The sequence below is a fragment of the Acomys minous genome (genome assembly GCF_964271855.1).
Source record: "Acomys minous genome assembly, chromosome: 12".
Taxonomy (NCBI): domain Eukaryota; kingdom Metazoa; phylum Chordata; class Mammalia; order Rodentia; family Muridae; genus Acomys; species Acomys minous.
In genome coordinates, this window is record NC_140493.1 from 4,256,949 (window position 1) to 4,275,796 (window position 18,848).

The 18,848-nt window shown below is 58.3% G+C and overlaps 1 protein-coding gene across 4 annotated transcripts; it reads right to left on the reverse strand.

Moving 5' to 3' along the window:
• Position 1: 1 nt before the first annotated feature.
• Positions 2–18,292, reverse strand: KCNH3 (potassium voltage-gated channel subfamily H member 3). 4 transcript variants are annotated; one of them, XM_084750158.1, is made up of 16 exons: positions 17,802–18,014; positions 16,237–16,470; positions 15,711–15,845; positions 14,773–14,909; positions 14,077–14,320; positions 13,547–13,704; positions 13,250–13,457; positions 8,786–9,085; positions 8,376–8,575; positions 7,720–7,969; positions 4,349–4,566; positions 2,840–3,171; positions 2,464–2,511; positions 1,789–1,895; positions 974–1,050; positions 2–883 (listed from the first exon to the last, which is right to left on the reverse strand). In XM_084750158.1, the coding sequence occupies exons 1-16, from the start codon at positions 17,875–17,877 to the stop codon at positions 284–286; spliced, it is 3,324 nt and encodes a 1,107-aa protein (XP_084606284.1). In that variant the 5' UTR covers positions 17,878–18,014; the 3' UTR covers positions 2–283. The 4 variants fall into 4 exon arrangements, with proteins under 4 accessions (XP_084606284.1, XP_084606287.1, XP_084606286.1 ...); XM_084750161.1 differs by lacking the exon at positions 17,802–18,014 and adding an exon at positions 18,158–18,292 and having other exon boundaries at positions 3–883; XM_084750160.1 differs by having other exon boundaries at positions 3–883; positions 16,237–16,466; positions 17,802–17,917.
• Positions 18,293–18,848: the final 556 nt, after the last annotated feature.

The following is an 18,848-nucleotide window of genomic DNA, read 5'->3' on the forward strand; positions in this document are numbered from 1 at the left end:
TATGTTTTTTAATATAAAAAACATGAGGACAGGTGGAGACGGGCACATGCAAGGAATGGCAGAACCCCGCCTTGTCCTCAGGCCTCTGCCCCCGTCTGCTGGAGGGTGGACAAGCAGGTCAGTGGAGCAGAGCCTGTGGATCCCTAACCTGGGGCCTGCCTGAGGCTCCAGCTCACCCTCCTCCCTCAGGCTCCCTGCCCTGAGCCAGCGGGCAGTGAGCAGCTGCGCGGCTAGGCAGAGCAGCAGGTGGCAGGCATTTGCTGTACTGACCTCCAGCCAGCAGTCAGACCCCTGTGCCCTCTTCCTGGGTCCACTGGACTGTGCCAGGACCGTGGCAGCCAATGAGCACCATCTCCAGGCTGTGGGGATCCCAGGGCAAGGTCCGGCCCCCTGATCCCGGAGGGGGCTCCCCCGTACTAGTAGCTTCTGCCTGGCTCACAGGTGCTGGGGTCCCAGTCCTGGCTCCTTCCTCAGAAGGAGGGGGTGAGGCTGGGGTGCTGGGCTCAGAGCACAGGTCTCCAGAGCCAGGGGGCTCAGAGTCTGAGGTGGAGGTCCATAAAGCCGTGGCTCGAGGCCAAGGGGAGCTCTGGGATGCTGGGGGCCCCCAGGGCCAGGGTGCCATGAGGGGAGGAGGGTGCCCTGGATGAGGGTGAGGCCAGGTCCCACTCAAAACAGAACCTGCTTGGGGCTGCAGGCAGTAGGAAGATGCCCCAGTGTCCACACGCAGGGGCTGTAGGAGTCCAGAGTCAGTGGTTGGGCACGGCCCCTCTCCTGATCCCCGGGGACACTGGCCTTCTTGGGGTACCAGGATGAGCTGCACAGCCTGGCGAAGTGACTGCAATCCCTCTCGCATCTGCAGCACCTGTTCGGACAGCTCCATCACCTTGGGGGTAGGGGAGAGGTCACACGGTGAGGGGCCAGCCCTCCTGGCAGGGCCTGCTCTTCCCTCCCTGCTCCCATCTCTTCCACCCACCGCCTGGCGCAGCTTGTCCAGTGTGTCTGTGCTCCTTGCCTCACTGGGCCCCACGGGGACGGTGAGCAGGCCGCTCTCTGTGGAAAGGATGGGGTTATCAGCCAGAGCTGCTGAAAGACAAGACAGTTTAGGATCCAGGCCTGGCTCACGCAGCTCCCTTCTGGCCTTGGTCAGGCTGCTACATTTTGCCTGAGCTGTCAGCAGCATAGACACCTCTCCCAGCAGCCCTGAGGAACGCTGTCTACTGTCACCCTGCAGGAAGTTAGCTGTCCGCTCTTGGGGCAGGATGAGGGAGAGTCTGGGCCATGGTGCTCCCTTAAGGCTGCTGAGGAGCCAAGGCTACTTGAGTCCTGAGCTTGTCTGTCTGCACTGCCCTAGCGCTGAGGTCACAGGCAAGTGCCACCATGTTCCGGAGTGTAGGACCATCCTCTAACTTAACTTATACATCCCATTTTATAGACAGGAACCTGACCAAAGACGCTGAGCTTACGCCGTTAGAAAAATGGCAGGAGCTGGCGTGGTGGCCCACTCGGGAGGCAGAGGCAGGTGCATCACTATGAGTTTGAGGCCAGCCTGGTCTACAAATCGAGTCCAGGATCTGTTACACAGAGAAACCCTGCCTCGAAAAAACAAAACAAAACAAACAAACAAAAAGCAAGCTGGCAGGGCGGGTATCCTAGCCTCCTGTCAGGCATCGCTGGCAGCCTGTGAGGGCTTTCAGGCAGGCTGCCCCACAGTGGCTTAGGTACCTCAGTGCTTGGGGTGTATGAGCCAGTGGGGTGCCCACCAACATTCCCTGTCCCAGCATTCAATACCTGGTCCCGGGGAGGGGCTGCTGCTACATTCTGGGCCAGGGTGACCCACTCGGAAAGAGAACTTGTGCTGGTCAGAGCCGCAGCCATCCTCAATGCCATCTACGACCCTGTAGGGACCAACAAAGCAACAGGTAAGAGCACAAAACCAGACAACAGGCAGCCGCCACTGTGTCAGGAGAGGGGACATGTCGCTGCAGTGTTCACACATGTCGGCTGCAGAAGCTCAGAGTAAGCCAGGGGACTCGGGCATTCCAAGAACTAGCACACGGTCCCTTGTCCTGGGAGCTTGTTTTAGCAGAAGTACATTGCAGTATCACGAAACAGCAGGAGATTGCGGTGTGCTACCTGCCGACAAGGCAGGCGGATCGCAGGAAACAGGGGAGGCCGGCTTGGACCACGAAGGCTAGAAGGCTGCGGGCCGGAGAGGCGCCTCTGAAGTTAACAGCCTGTTTTGTTCCTGCACAGAACAGCTCCAGTTCCAGGGGACCCGGTGCCCCCTTCTTTGGGTACCTACACTCACATGCACAGTCCTCTGCCTCACACCCAGTTAAAAATAAAATCTTTGTGTGTGGGGGGGGAGGGGGCATTCGAGACAGGGTTTCTTTGTATAACCGCTCTGGCTGTCCTGGACCTCGCTCTGCAGACCAGGTTGGCCTTAAACTCACGGAGACTCACCTGTCTCTCAAGGGCTGGGATTGAAGGTGTGCCTCATCACCGCCCCGCCTAAAATAAAATCTTTTATTTATTTAGGCTTCCTGAGACAGGGTTTCTCTGTGTAGCCTTGGTTGTCCTGGAGTTACTTTGTAGACCAGGCTGGTCTCTGCCTCCCGGGTGCTGACTCTTTTTTTTTTTTTTTAAATAAAAATACGAAGCCAGGCATGGTGCACACCTGTAAACCCAGCACTCAGAGGCAGGAGGATCACAAGGTGGAAGTTAACCTGGGTAACATGGACTCAAAACTAAAAATGGGTAACATTCAGGGTGGGGTGTGCCTAGCTGCTGCCTCTGTCCTCCTACCACAATCCTGCCATGAAGCCTGGAGCCTGCTCACCTGGGGCTCAGGTCTGGGGGTACATTCCATGGCATGGGGTGCAGCCGCAGCCCATCTAGGGTCCGTGGATGAGCAGAAGGACCAGCCTCGGGCTTCAAAACCCCGGTCCTACTGGGCCGCCCTCTGCCACCCAGCCGTGGCCGGGGTGCAGTTCGACGTGGGGACAGAAGTTTTGCGGCTGAGGAGGATGAGGTACAGCCAGGTGACAGCAGGGGACTGGAGGGCTCGTCTGCGGGGGCTGGTGAGACTGTGGGTCCCTGCTCCCCATCTGTCTCCTTCTCCTCCAGTGTTGACATGAGGGTGTTGTCACCACTCAGGGAGCTGGTGTCCACCTGGGGACAGAGGGAAACGGGTTCAACATAGACAGCCACTGTTCCCCTCCTCTCTACTCCCCTATCAAGGCACAGGAGGCATGGATCTAGAAAGAGGACAACGCCGTCGGAAGAAACCCCGCTGCACTGCTGCCATGATGAAATACCCCCAAAGTCCACCCAAGTGTGGACACCACACCCCGCCCTCTACTTGGTCCTTCAGACTAACGGGGCTGTCACTGTGCAACAGCAATAATCCTGGAGACCCCAAGATATCTGTGGTGGCTCAAATGAGAAATGCCCCCCAGGCTCAGGCACTTGAACAGTTGGTGTCCAGTTGATGGCACCTTTTGGTGAGGCTTAGGAGGTGCGGTTGTGCTGCTTGAAGGTAAGGCGGCTTTGAGAGAAAAAAAAAGCGTGCCACTTCCGCCATCACTCGCTCCACTTCCTGCACAGCCGCCATGCCTGCTCCCTTGTCTCCCCACCATGACACCATGACAGCCTTTTCGTTCCTCCTCTTCCTCCTTCTTTTTGTTTTTTGTTTTTCAAGACAGGGTTTCTCTGTGTAGCCTTGGCTGTCCTGGACTAACCTTATAGCCCAGGCTGAGCAGGCTGGCCTCAAACTCACAGTGATCCACCTGCCTCTGCCTCCCACGTGCTGGGATTAAAGGTGTGCGCCACCATGCCCGGCTTGGATTTTTTTTTTAATTGGGACAGGTTTCTTTATTATGCAGCGCTGGCTGTCCTGGAACTCACGACATAGACCAGGCTGGCCTTGATGTCACAGAGAGTCACCTGCCTCTAGCTTTCCAAGTCCTGGGATTAAAGGAGCATGTCACCATGCCCTAAAACTCAGGGATACAAAAGGGCTGGGTAAGCCGGGCGGGGTGGCACACGCCTTTAATCCCAGCACTTGGGAGGCAGAGGCAGGCGGATCCCTGTGAGTTCGAGGCCGGCCGGGTCTACAAAGTGAGTCCAGGACAGCCAAGGCTACACAGAGAGACCCTGTCTCGAAAAACAAAAAAACAAAAAACAAAAAACAAAAACAAAAGGGCTGAGTGTGGACTCCTGCCCTGAGGTGGAGGTAAGGGCTTTCACAGAAGCCCACACTTCCCTCTTAACTCCCCAAACTTTTTCCACTTTATCTGCTCCCCTGGCACCCCAGCCTCGCCATGCACACGTGCAGCAGCACCCTCACCTCTGCAGAGACTCCCCCAGCTCCCAAGTTGTAGCTGAGCTCCCCTCGGAGGCCACGGCTAAAGCGTGGGGCAAACTCGGGGTACAGCGCGAGGCTCTCATGCAGCCCAGCCAGCTGCAGACACTGCAGGACACAGTATGTCAGCCCTTTCACGTCGGCATTGGCCTTCACCACTTGCTCCCGCTGGGGCAGCTCGCAGCCGATCAGGTCACCCTTCCCTGGGGAGAGGAAGCCAAGGTTAGCAAGCCACTGGGCTGTAGGCTGAGCAGGTAGCCAGTCCTGGCTGTGGTGTGATCCCCTAGGCCTCAGTGGGTCACACCCACACTTGAGGCGAGGATGAACAGTGGGGCCGGGGCTCACAAGCACCTCCAAGGGCAAACCACAGCATCTAGGTAGGATGGCATCCGTTCCTGTGTTTTGAAGACAGGCTGTTAATTAGAGTCCCCTGGGGAAATTAAACCAATCAGACTTCCAGGCCCCAGCCTGACCTTTATCTGATGTTCTCAAAGGCCCACAGGTAGTTTGGGTGCAGCTTGCCTGAGGACCTGAATTTGGTAGTAGCAGTTTAGTGCTCTGTGTGGCATGGCAAAAATAAAAATAAAAATAAAAATAAAAAATAAAAAAGTCAGCTGGAGTGCCGGGCAGGATGGCGCACGCCTTTAATCCCAGCTCTCGGGAGGCAGAGGCAGGCGGATCGCTGTGAGTTCGAGGCCAGCCTGGTCTACAAAGCCAGTCCAGGGCAGAGAAAGCCTGCTGGTGATGATAGGGAGGAGTCAGGTGGCTATGCTGCCACTGTCCTATCTTGAAAAAGCCAAAAATGCCAAAAATGAAAAAGAAAAAAGAATCACACCTGGGGCCTGTGCCCTGGTGGAGAGGTCCGAGAGGGTCAGCGGTGATGAGCTAACCAGGGACCTTCACTGTCTGCCTCTCCTTTGATCCGCTGATCCCCGGCAGGGGCAGTCTGGCCCCTACCAGACCAGCCACGTGATAAGAAAGATCAGAAAGGGTGGTCAAGGCCGTAAGGACCAAGACAGGTGGCTGCTGTCAACACACATGGATTCCAGAGGCCTCTAAATGTTGGTGGAGTTTTGCTCAAACTTGAAGGCAGAATGTGCCTTGTCTGTTCTTGTGGAAAAGCTTCCTGGACCCCTCCGAGAGCTGTTTGGGTTACAAAGGGATTTCCTAAAAAAAAAAAAAAAAAAAAAAAAAAAAAAAAAAAAAAGGAGTTTTGTTCTGTGTCACCTGGAATAAAATAAGTGTAATTTAGTCCTCATCCAAGAAGTGACCCACAAAAGAGAAACAAGACTACGAGCAGAGCCAGCGGCGACCTGGGACCTGCCACTGGCACCTGGGCTGTGGCTTCCAGGCTCGGCTCTTCCAGTTCCCGGCCTCTCTTGGGACACTTAGCTGAATCAGTTCACAAACAGGCTGGGGCCAGAGTCACTACTGTCGGCTACAGGGCCAGACTCAGCTTGCCAGGAGCCAGCTGGATGCACCTGAATGCCCAGCTAAGGAGGCAGGTGGGAGGCTGGGAGGAAAGCAAAGCAGAAAACCAGGTCACAGCTGGGTACATGTACTCCCGGCTAAAAGAGGAGACGGCAAGTTCAGGGCCAGAGCGGGCTCCATAGCAGACACAGAACAAAGCACTCAGTCCACACGCAGGGTCCGAGCCAGGCACTCACGAGGGCATCAGCGCTACCCAGTGGCCAGCTGCACAATCCTGCTTCGACCAGCCTTTCCGCCCTCTCATTCCCCAGCTCCCCTTGCTTCCTCAAGGGTTACCAGCCACACTTGGGCGGCGAAACCCCGTCTTCCTCCCTTACGTTTTAATTATTTTGTGTTTCCCTTCTGCCTTTTGAAACAGGGTTTCATCTGTCCCGGCCTCCAGCTCACTATGGAGTCCAGGATGACCTTGAACTTGATTCTCCTGCCTCCACCTCCCAAGTGCTGGGATTAGAGGCAGGTGCCACCACGCCTGGCTTAATGTAAGCCTGGGACAGAAGCCAGGGTCTTGTGCTTGCTAGGCAAACACTGCACCAGCTAAGCTCTACCCCAAACCCTTGCGGGTCAGCCTGCCTTCCTCCTCCCTCCCTTCTTGCTCCACCCCCTTCTCTTCCCCACCCCCACCCCGTCCTTTGGATGGTCTTGCTATGTCTCCCAGGCTGGCTTAGAACTCTTGCCGCAGTGTTCCACCTGGCTTGGGCTCCAAGCATGCATGCGCCACGAGACAAGGCCATAACTCCCATTTTCTCAGCTCTAGTATACATTATATTTAAGCTCAGAAGATGCTGTCATGAAAGGTGAAAAAAAAAAGTGCTTTTACAGTCTGTCACCTTGCTCAGGCTCTGAGCCCCCGGCGACATTTTTTTTTTCCATCAAATGCTGTTGGAGGGCCCTCCTCCTCCTCAGGGGAGTGAGGATGAACAACCAGCAGCTGCTGGTGTGACCAGCAACACCACCACCTTCTTTCTCTGTTCTTCTCTGTCCTAGTCTCCATTGTGGCCTATACCTTCTGGGGTTCTAACTGTCCCCACAGCAAGGACTTGGCTGGAACCTGGCCGTGACCTCTCCCCTACCTGGTATATGAGCCCCCCTGGATTATCCAGGCTGGTCTCGGTTCCTTGCCCCCCCCCCCAGGATTACCAGCAAGAGCCTCCCACGGCTGCATAGCTCAGCCCCTTTACAGGCTTATATTCCGCGCAGACCTGTGCTTCCCAGTGCACGTGCTGGCCTGGTGCCCGTGTGCACACCTGCTTCCCTTTTGTGCTCGACCACTCTCCCAGGGCACCTGGCTATACCACGTCTACCGGCCAACGCCTAGCGTAGCAGCTTTTCTGAGCTCAGTTCCCTTCTGTGTGAGAGAAACAATAGTGGCTTCTGTGATGCTTCCTATGACCTTCAAGAAGAGTCTCGATGTGGAAGGGCCAGGCAGACAGCCCCATGAGACCCTGTGCTTAGCCCTGTCCCCTCTATAGTGCTGACCTTTGCCAAAGGAAGAGTGTGCCTTTTAGCTGAGTGAGTCTCTTCTGTCACTTGAAGCCTGAGCTCTGCTGTCCCCCATCTGGGCTTTGGACCAGCTCTGTGACCTGCCCTCTTTCTGCCCTGCTAGAGCACTGTCCTCTGCACACTGCTTCTCCACCCTACCAAAGCCTGACCCCTCACGGCCTCATCCTAGGACCAGCCTCAGGGCTGCCATCCCCTCCTGTGTTGCCACCTTGTGGTCGCTGGCTCTCGTCTCTGTTCCCAACTCCACCCAGTTTCTCCCCTCCGAAGTTTTGTGTGCACCCCACTCCTCCGGTTTTTCTTCGGAAAGGCCGTGAACTCCCCAGACACATGAATCCCCCCAGCACCCGATCTCCCGCCATACAGACCTAGAATGGCGAGCACGGTGCCGCCTTTGAGGACCTCCATGGAACCTGAGCAGACGAAGTAGAGGGCCTGCAGAGCATCGCCCTGGTGAATGAGGTACTCGCCAGGTGTGCAGAAGGCGGGCCTCAGGGCCAGGGACAGTGCCCGAAGGCAGCCACGGCTCGCTGCCTCGAACAGTGGCAGCTGCAGGACCTCCTTGTGCAGGTGCATGGCGATGTCTGCGCGAAGCTCATCCGGGAGGCTCTGCAGCAGCTGCAAGCAGGCAGCAGGGCAGAGTTAAGGTGGCAGAGGAGGAGGCCCCGCCCACCCAGCTCCTGGCCACTATCTCCAACCTCAGAAACAAAAGGGGGAAACGAAGGAGGCCTGGGCCGCCTTCCTGTACAGCGTTGAGGTGCACAGGGTCAGTGGAAGACAGCCCCCTCCCAGCCCTTCCGCCTCCCGCCCTCAAACCCTGATGTCGGCGAGCATAGCGCGCACAGACCCAACTAGGGTTCTGCTCTGTCTCACGTATGGGTGCTGTCCCTGCAGGAGAGCCCAGGAAAACCAAACATCCGCTTTTCTCGCCCACCCGCACCTCCACCCCTTGATCGTTGAGACCAAGGGCAAACGCCTCGGAGGAAGGAAAAGTCTAGAAGGAGCGGCCGAGAGGCCAGCACACCTCGGTGGTGTCGATGCCATTGTTCACGGCCCACGTGGCCTGGAAGTACTCGAGCATGCGCTGCTTGAGGGGCTTGGGGATGCGGTGGATGCGGATGTAGTCCCGCAGGTCTCGGGTGCGGCTGTGGTACAGGAAGCGGCGGGCGTACATGCGTTGGATGATGGCCGTCACGTTCCCAAACACCACCGCGTGCATCAGGGCTGGAGGGTAAAGAGGAAGGGCTAATGTCGTGCTAGCCATCCTGTCCTCCGCTCCCTGCCTATCCTCACGTTCCTAGGCAGGGCGCACGGGCATCTCCCTCAGCCCCGGCCGGTGGACCACCAAAGGTAGGATCTAAAAAATCTCTCGTTGTAGGGACCCTGAGAGAGGTGGGCGTGGAGGGGACTCGCAAAAGCATGGCCCAGCCTCACCTCCGATAAGCATGGTGCAGATGGAGAAGATCTTCTCGGTGTCTGTGTTGGCGGACACGTTGCCGAAGCCCACACTGGTGAGGCTGCTGAGTGCGAAGTACAGGGAGGTGATGTAGGCGCTGCGTAGGGAGGGGCCGCCCAGAAGCTCCAGCCCGGTCCCGTTGGCGTCACTGCTGCTGCCGCCGCCGCTGCCGCCGCTGCTGCAGTTTTCACTCTGTCCAGAGCTGTTCCCTCCATCTGGACTCCGGCTCACCAGGTAGTAGGGGGTCTCCAGCCTGCGCGCCAGCTCCTGCAGCCAGCCTGGGAACGGTGAGGGAGGACTGAGAGGGCAGAACAGTTCTGCTCCGTGGATATAGGTGTAGTAGCTGGCACCCCTAAAAGTGGGGGGGGGGCATGCAATGCAGGCCCACCCCTGTGGCTTCTGTCATCTTTATTCTCTGCTAGTACATCTTTTCTTTTTCTTTTCTTTTTTTTTCTTTTCGAGACAGGGTTTCTCTGTGTAGCCTTGGCTGTCCTGGACTCACTTTGTAGACCAGGCTGGCCTCGAACTCACAGCGATCCGCCTGCCTCTGCCTCCCGAGTGCTGGGATTAAAGGCGTGCGCCACCACGACCAGCTCTGCTAGCATATCTTTACTTAGCCCTTCAACTCGCAGCAAGACAGCGCAGGAGAAAGGCTGCTATGCTCCGCTGCCTATTGGTGCCACTGCTAGAGCAAGGAGACCCCCACCCTCTCCAAGGCTGCTTGTCCATCTCACAGAACGCATCTGACAGGTGGTGGGTGGCCAGGCAAAGAGGCTGGGGGTAGAGGTGGCAAATGGCTGCGTTCAGTCTCAGCCTGGTCCCCAAGCTTGAGTGGCTGAGGCCACCTCTACTCCTCTACTGTCCTGTCCACTCACTCTATTTTTTTCCTTTGTCCAAGCCCATCTGCTCCTAATAGCCCTGCCCATCCAGACATACCCTGTCCCTCAACCTCACAAACCACCCAGGCTCACACATGCTGTCATTAACATGCCCACATGGGTGTGTGCACACCACACGGTGGGGAAGGCAAGGGCACACATGCAAACACTCCACAGATGCCCAGCCACAACCATGGCCACGTGCACTGCAAAGGCCTGCATATGCTTGGAAGACTAGTGACCAAGGTGACTGGACATTGACACATAGACGGAGTGGGGACACATCTTGAACACAGATGGATCTGTATATCCTTGCACACTCACACAGGCACTCACACCCATATACCCTCCCAAACAGACTTCCTGGCACACACATGGCCAGGATGGAACATTGGATGGTGGCTGAACTTACCCAGTCTTCTCTGGACAACGGAGAAGACGGGGGCAGGTTTACAGGGTCAACAGACAGACCCTGTGCCACACTCCTGCAACGTTTTGTTTTGTTTTGTTTTGTTTGCACACGGTCCTGGAGGACCTCACACTTTCCCTCTCATTTTCGTCTACTCCCTCAGTAGATGAATGTACACAGTGCTCCAGCAGAGGGGGCAGAGGTTAGACTGTAAGATAGGAGCTCTGCTAGAGAGGAGCCCGGGGGGGGGGGGGTCCAACAGGTTCCCGGGAGAGGAGATAGGTGTGCTTAGCCTTAAAAGATACAGAGAGTATTGTTTGTTTGTTTTTGTGTTTTTTGAGACAGGGTTTCTCTGTATAGCCTTGACTGTCCTGGACTCACTTTGCAGACCAGGCTGGCTTCAAACTCACAGCGATCCGCCTGCCTCCACGCCCCGGCTCAGGAGGGTATTTTTTTAAGCCAGCTAGCCTGCCTCCTTTCTTCCCTCCCTCCTTCCCTCCCTCCCTCCCTCCCTCCCTCCCTCCCTCCCTCCCTCTCCTTCTGTGTGTGCACATGTCATGGTGTACATGTGAAGATAAGAGGGTAATTTGTGGAAGTCACTTCTCTCCTTCCACCACGTGGGCCCTGGGGAGCAAACCTGGGTTTCCCAGGCTCGGCAGCGAGTGCTTTTACTCGGTAAGCCATCTCTTGTGGACTCAAGACCAAGGGTGTCTGCATCTGTTGCAGAGAATGTGTTATGCCTGAGAAGTTGATGCCTCAGGGCCACTTGGAGGTGAGCTGGGGACAGGGTCAGGGCGGCAGCTGACCCTAGAGCCGCCTCACTATAGACTACCCCTGGGAAGGGCGCGTGCCAAGGAGCTGGCAATTCTGGGGTATCGGTATTTGCACGTGCTGAGCAGCCAAACGCATCCTCTGGGCACATCCCTGTCTCCGTGCCCCTGGCAAGAAGAAGCCACAAAAGCCTCATCATCTCTTGGGGGAACTGAACTGATCAGAGCAGGTTCTAAAAATGACCGGTGACTCAACTGAGGTCCCTGGACACGAGAGGCCATCTGAGCAGCTGGAAACTCATCAAATGTCAGTTTCTGAGACACTAACAGGGGGCTTTAAGGGTGGAAGGAAGGTGTGTTCAGTTTTGGGGGTGCATAGAACGGGATGGCTAAATGGGAAAAGTGAACACTGTAATGTCCTTACGGTGACATCAGTGGGCTGGTGAAGGAAACCAACGCGAGGAGGAAGGAGGGGGTGCAAACCTGTCTGGGGTCTCTGGGACTCGGAGGGGCTCAGCAAGCGTGTGGCTGGCAGAGAGTCAGGGGCTCTATAGCCTTACTGAGCTTCAGCCCCAGAAAAATCACCACAGCCTTGTGGGTGACGTGGAGAGGTGAGGGTGGCAACGCTCAGCCAGAGTTAAGATGGAGTGAGTGGGTGGTGAGCGCAAGGAGGAACAGAAGCAACGGAGTGGAGATGCAGGAGGGGAGATGCAGGAGTGGAGATGCAGGAGGGGAGATGCAGGAGTGGAGATGCAGGAGGGGAGATGCAGGAGGGGAGATGCAGGAGTGGAGATGCAGGAGTGGAGATGCAGGAGTGGAGATGCAGGAGAGGAGATGCAGGAGGGGAGATGCAGGAGGGGAGATGCAGGAGGGGAGATGATGCAGGAGGGGAGATGATGCAGGAGGGGAGATGCAGGAGGGGAGATGCAGGAGGGGAGATGCAGGAGGGGAGATGCAGGAGGGGAGATGCAGGAGGGGAGATGCAGGAGTGGAGATGCAGGAGGGGAGATGCAGGAGGGGAGATGCAGGAGGGGAGATGCAGGAGGGGAGATGCAGGAGGGGAGATGCAGGAGGGGAGATGCAGGAGGGGAGATGATGCAGGAGGGGAGATGCAGGAGGGGAGATGCAGGAGGGGAGATGCAGGAGTGGAGATGCAGGAGGGGAGATGCAGGAGGGGAGATGCAGGAGGGGAGATGCAGGAGGGGAGATGATGCAGGAGAGGAGATGCAGGAGGGGAGATGCAGGAGGGGAGATGCAGGAGGGGAGATGCAGGAGGGGAGATGCAGGAGGGGAGATGCAGGAGGGGAGATGCAGGAGAGGAGATGCAGGAGGGGAGATGCAGGAGGGGAGATGCAGGAGGGGAGATGCAGGAGGGGAGATGCAGGAGGGGAGATGCAGGAGGGGAGATGCAGGAGGGGAGATGCAGGAGAGGAGATGATGCAGGAGGGGAGATGCAGGAGGGAGATGCAGGAGGGGAGATGCAGGAGGGGAGATGCAGGAGGGGAGATGCAGGAGGGGAGATGCAGGAGTGGAGATGCAGGAGTGGAGATGCAGGAGGGGAGATGCAGGAGGGGAGATGCAGGAGGGGAGATGCAGGAGGGGAGATGCAGGAGGGGAGATGCAGGAGGGGAGATGCAGGAGGGGAGATGCAGGAGGGGAGATGCAGGAGGGGAGATGCAGGAGGGGAGATGCAGGAGAGGAGATGATGCAGGAGGGGAGATGCAGGAGGGGAGATGCAGGAGGGGAGATGCAGGAGGGGAGATGCAGGAGGGGAGATGCAGGAGGGGAGATGCAGGAGTGGAGATGCAGGAGTGGAGATGCAGGAGGGGAGATGCAGGAGGGGAGATGCAGGAGGGGAGATGCAGGAGGGGAGATGCAGGAGGGGAGATGCAGGAGAGGAGATGATGCAGGAGGGGAGATGCAGGAGGGGAGATGCAGGAGGGGAGATGCAGGAGGGGAGATGCAGGAGGGGAGATGCAGGAGGGGAGATGCAGGAGGGGAGATGCTGGGATAAAGAGGCTGCTTCAGGCTCAGGGAGAGCGCGGCTCTCGGGCGTCCAGTGGCAGAGATGCGAAACGGAGATGCCTAGAGTGGGGCAGTGGCCTGGAGAACCCGTGAGGACAAGCTTCAAAGGAGGTGGCATGAGAGGAGACCCTGAGGCCAGCGAGCCCTTGTCCACAGCTAGACAGGAGCTTGGGTCATGTGACCAAGGTCACGGGAGGACACTAGGGGAGACTGAGACTCTCCAGGCAGCCACCAGGCTGTCTCCACACAGTAGTGGCCATCGCACACATGCATGTCCTTCCCCTGCCACCCCTCCATCCTGCCACCTGCCACCCCTCCTTTGGCGGCCCGCATGCAACCCTCCCCCTCAGCCTGCGGTACCTATCTCCGGCAGCTCGGATTCACTGCTCTCTATCTCCTGTTGGCCGATGTAGAACCAGATGCAGGCCACCCAGTGGGCCAGCAGGGCGAACACCACCATGAGCAAGGTGAGCACGACAGCGCTGTACTGCGAGTACCGGTCCAGTCTCGGCAGCAGGCGCAGGAGGCGCAGCAGGCGCACGGTCTTCAGCAGGTGCGCCCCAACGTACTAAGGTCGAGGAAGGGAGGTCACCCCGGGCCGGCTCTCGCCCTGCCCGTATCAGCCCAAAGCTCACCACCCAGCCCAGCCGTACTGACCACGTTGACCTTGAAGGCATGTAGTAGGTCAAAGGGCAGTGCTGCTATGACATCCAGCAGGAACCAGGTGGTGACGTAATGGAGGCAAATGGACTTTGGGGCAAATACCACTTGGCCTGACTTGGACACAAATGTGGTACGGAAATTCAACACAATATCTGTGTGGAAAATAAGGCAGTCAGCAATAGGGCAGGATACAGCTCCAACCTTCCTGCTCAGTACTTGCTCTTGCCCCGGGCCCTACACGTCCGTGGCCTGACTAAGCTGTAACTCTCCCATGCACCACACACTGCTATACCCATTTCCCAGAGGGAGAAACGGAGGTTTGCCGAGGTTATTCTAGGCTCAGGGCTCTAGGACACTTTGTCTTTGGGATCTAGGCTTGATTTAAAGACCCCTGGGTGACAAACCAGGCGAGGGCAAGGGTGACACTTGTGGGGGCATTGGAAACCGTGCAAAGGATTGAGCCAACCCTACAGAGCCCAAGGGGCCTGGGCCTGAGTGGGGCAGGAGGCGTGGACTACACATACCAAGGATGAAGAGGACCTCCACGGCCAGGTCACAGACACTAGGCGGGCTGCGGGCAGCACTGGGCTCCCGGGCTGTGCTCACGCACACGCTGTACGGCACAGTGACAGCCACGTAGAGTGTGGCAAGCAAGATGAAGCCATCCCAGGTGGCTCTCAGAGCCCCACAGTGCAGCAGGATAAAGGGTGACTTCCGGATGGCAGCGACTTTATATTCAGGCAAATTTGGCTTCTCTCCAAACACTCCCTGAGGGAAGGGGGGCGGGTCCAGGTAGAGAAGAAAGGATGGACATGGGCAGAAGCTCAATCAGGAGAGAGTCTGCGAGGGTATTCACTTCCTTTCTCTCCCTGTCCTCTCAACGTGGCCCTGACACGGGCTAGATTGATAGAGCAGAGGGCTGAGGGCTGGGAGGAGCCAGGGATTTAGCAGAGACCAAGCAGTTGCTCAGTAGTAGAGCCAGGATTGAACCCAGGCCCAGGCCTTGGCCAAGAAGTCCAAAGCCAAGACCTTCTTTTAGACCTGCACTGGATCAGACAGACATGGTGTAGTTCCTCACTAGGTCCCGCCCACAGAGGGCTGGTGGGACCCAGGTGGCTTTGGGACAGTCTCTCTGAGGTGGTTCGGCTCCCTCTCCCAGATCTCCTCAGCGTGCCCTGCCCTGCCTCCAACCCGAACCCGCCCCCAGGCGCTGGACCCACCTTATTGAGCCTGTGCTTGCCCTTGGGTTGCTTCTGCAGGTGGCCGGACAGGTGGTAGAGCACGGCCCTGCTCCGCCTCCTGTTAGCGTTAAAGCCTCCTTTGGCTCCTGCCCGGCCATATCGACGCCGGCCGCCACCTGTGTGTGGGGGGGTGGGGCAGAAAAGAGGGGCTTGTGGCGGTAAGCTCTAGGATCCTATAGGACACTGTAGGACATTAGTAGCTAGTCTGTGGGGTGATGTGGCTCAGTGACCCTTTTGTCTCTGCGGAATCTCTACACAGCCATATTCCTCACGAGTGGCCTGGGTCACTCGTCAATCAGAGTACACTGTCCTAGGGGTATACACTCAAGATGCTAGGTCTGGATCCAGCCAGACAAGAAAAGCAACCAGAGGAGAAAGGCCTGGGAGAGGAAATCTCCAAGAGGGTCTCCGAGACGCGGAGCCGGATTGCCATCAGCAGAGGTGACCTGGAACTGAGCGAGGTGGAGCAGTGGGATGGACTGTACCTCCCCACACTTCCAGACAGCGGTGAAACTGTGGACCAGTGTCTAGTGATGGCTCTGCGACCCCGAAAACCCGGCCCAGCCCTTGCAAGGGCCCTGTGCACCCCATCAGGCATGCCGGGCGGAGGGGAGTCAGGTGAGTACGTGCTCAGCGGTATTAGTCAGTGGGGAAAGAGGGACTTCCTAGGCACACGTGGAGTTCATTGGCTCAGGAACCCTGGTTTGACAACTTTGTTTCAACTAGCCTATTCCGACAAGATTCCCTCCCCAGGACTAAACCCAGAGAAGGCCAGGCCTCTCTGTCGGGAGTGGAGCTCGGTGAACCCAGGAAGGTTTGGGGACCTGTAACCCAGACTGGGTGTCACAGCCCCACCTGAGCCTGAGGCAGCCAAGGCCCACGCTTCTGTGGCTAAATCGATGCAGCACAGCACCCACCTCTCTCCTTCCACTTGTCATGGCCTCCTCGGTTCTTGGTATCGCTGATGTCCTTGTGAGAGACCAGAAAGAGGGCCACCTCCCCCTTCTCATTTTTTATAGGTATCACATCCAGGAGACACCAGAATGGGAGCCCTGGGCAAAGAGACAGTCTTGGCTGCCTGCCATTCTTGCCCCCTCCCCCGAGGTAACAACAGACAGTCCCTGGGAAGAAGCTAACAGAAACAGAGCTTCCTGGGGGGAGAGCTGCAGTACGGGTTCACTTAGGACAAGGCTTGGGAGAGGGGGCAAAGGGAGCAGGTATGACAGTCAGACAGACAGACAGACAGACAGACAGACAGACAGACAGAGACACTGAAATGGCCTGACCGGAAGTGAACGGAGGCAGGAGGAAGAAACCCAGGAGGTAGGGACAGACAGGGAAAGGGACAGAAGGGTGGATGGGTACTTGGGAGGAGAAAGACAGTGAACGGGGCGGCTGCCCTGGCCGGCAATGGTGACACTGGTGTCATGGCGGGTGCCTTACCGCTCTTGCGGTACAGGATCAGTTCAGCCTTGAACTCTTTGTGATCATCCAGGGCCTTGCGGATCTGCTGGCGGACCAGCTCGCTGGTGTCTGGCCCATAGAGGAAGGAGCAGGCGCAGCCCCGCTGCATGACCTCAGCCCTGGAGAAACCCGTGAGGTCACAGAAGCCATCAGAGCAGTAGACCACAGGGAACAGCCCAGCCACCTGGGCGTTGCCCAGCACGAAGTTACTGTCTGCAACAGAACACCTCTTAGAGAGAGAGCACACACTACACGCGCACACACACATGCACACACACACACACACACACACACACACACACACAGGCACCTTCACCTGCCAGCCCTGCTGTTCGGAATACCCGGGGAAACCCACCCCGGGACACGCTGTGTGTGCACTGGCCAGGACCTGTTTCTGCATGAGACTTAGCATCCGTGCACCAGCGTCCTCAAGGGCTGGACGTGGTGCATGGGTGTATTTGAGGACCAGAGCATGTCAATGCAGACTGTCGAAGGAACGCGGTCCCGCGTGGGCGGGCACTGCGTTGAGGAGAGGGAGTCCTCCTGCGTGTACTCTGAATAAGGGGGGGGGGGAAGCTGGGGATTTCCAAAAGACTGCACCACCATCTCTGGGGCCCACCCCCTGCTTCTGGCAGGCTGACCCACGAACTGGGTAACTAGGTTGGCCACGTGGCGTGAAGACCCACTTGGTCTGGGAAGCAGGCCACAGTCCCACCTCTGCCCTGTCCGTACCCTCACTGCATGCCCTGGTTCGGGAACTCTTCAACGCAATTAAGAACGGGGGGTGGGGTGGGGGGTGTATGGATAGTGGTTGGATAACAACCTAGAGCCAAGCATGTATGGGGGGGGTGATGAGGGCTGCTGAGTCAGCAGGCTTCGAGCCCAAAGCAGATGGAGAAGCCTGGGGAGGGGGGTGCTCAGTGGAGAGCTCCTTCAGGTTGTCTACAACAGGAGGGAGAAAGCTTGTCAGAACCGGGAAGCCCCACTGGGAGTGAGAGGGGGAGGGACCCTGTTTTCATGACTTCCCCTGTGTTCAGAGGCTGAGGGACCCAGGAAGCTGGAAGCTCCAGTTGCCTTTTCCAAACTTCCCCCAGTCCGGATGGGAGTCCCCAGGCTCATCTTCGGGGCTGGGTGGGCATCCCAAGCGATGGGTTTGGGCTCTGCGATGAGCTTGCACGCACCGTTCCCTGCTGAATCCCGCCTACTCTACCTTCTTCTGCAAATCTTTCTAAATCTGGCTTTTGAGCCCTCTGCGCTGTCCACCAGCACTGGTTCCGCGCTTCACCCGACTCAGCCTTTGCAACAGCGCCCAGCTCTGAGGATGCGATGGGTCAGATTGACTCGTCCCTGGCCCCGCACCTAGGGACATCCGCTAGCAGTGTTGACCCTGAAAACCTCCGGGGACCCTTCAGTGACTGAAGGGAGAGGATCGCCCTAGCTTCAGTAGGGGTGAGGAAGGGGGTAGGCCGGTGGGCGCCAAGCAGCAGGTGGCAGTTCCGACAGTGGACTACTCCCCGGAAGCTAGAGACTAGGGCCTGACTCACGCGTCCCGTCGAAGCGCGTGGCGATGGTGTCCAGGAAGGTGTTCTGCGGCGCCAGGAGCCCCCGCATGGCCGGCATCTTAGGCAGCGGTGGCCGCCCGCCCCATCCCTCCGGGGCGCGGGGACTCAGCGCCGGGGGAGGGCGCCTGGCTCGGCCGCCCTCCGCCGGGCCCCGCGCCCCTCAGAGTAGCCGTCGGGGGGCTATGCCCAGCCCAGGCTGGCAGGCCCCACCAGCTGCCGGCGAGCGAGGGGGCGTCCGCGCCGTCGGGGCTGGGCGCATGGCGCGCGCGCGACCCCTCGCCGCCCACGGATTCCGGGCTGCAGGCCCCGCGGCCACCACGCTCTCTCTCTCTCTGCACCTTTCGTCCTCCCGCGGCTCCCGTTTCTGCTGGCGGGGTGGCTCCCGCTCGGGCTCGGCTCGGCGCCGGGTCCCCACAGCTCCCTCCGTCTGTCGGGGAGAAGCGGCAGCCTACCTCCCGCACCGCCGCCTGCACCGGGGTAACCATGGAGACGGGGCACACCCAGTCAGGGCCGCCTCCTTAAAGAGACAGGCCTCCTGCGGAGGGATCCCCCTCCCCTAGGGACCTCGGTGGGGGCAGGGAAAGCTGCCGCCCCCTAGCGCTGCCACGCTCCCTGCGGCGAGAACCCTGGCCGGTTGGTTTTAGACTGACAGCCTCCGGCACAGCCTGGGGTTTCTCTTATCCTCCAGAGGGACCAGAGGAGGGCTTGGGGGCGTGTGGGATGTAGCTGTGTTTCGGAACGAGAAAAATGTCACGAGAAAGGGAACTGTCGACCAGGCGGCGGGGAGGGTCCAGCAGTTGGAGGTTTGGGCCCCCTTGGGGAGCTCTTACTGCGCACAGTACTCCTAAAGGGCGGGGTTCGAACCCGGGTTCAGCCAAGCTTTTCCCTCGATTCAGCTTGAACCCCTAAAAAGTGCAGGCAGGAGCTGAGGAAACCCGAAGGTGGGGAGCCCAAGGAGTGAGGTCCAGAGGCCTTGGGCGAGACCCGGGAGCGCAGAGAGCGCACGGGGTAGGTGGAACTCAAGTCTTC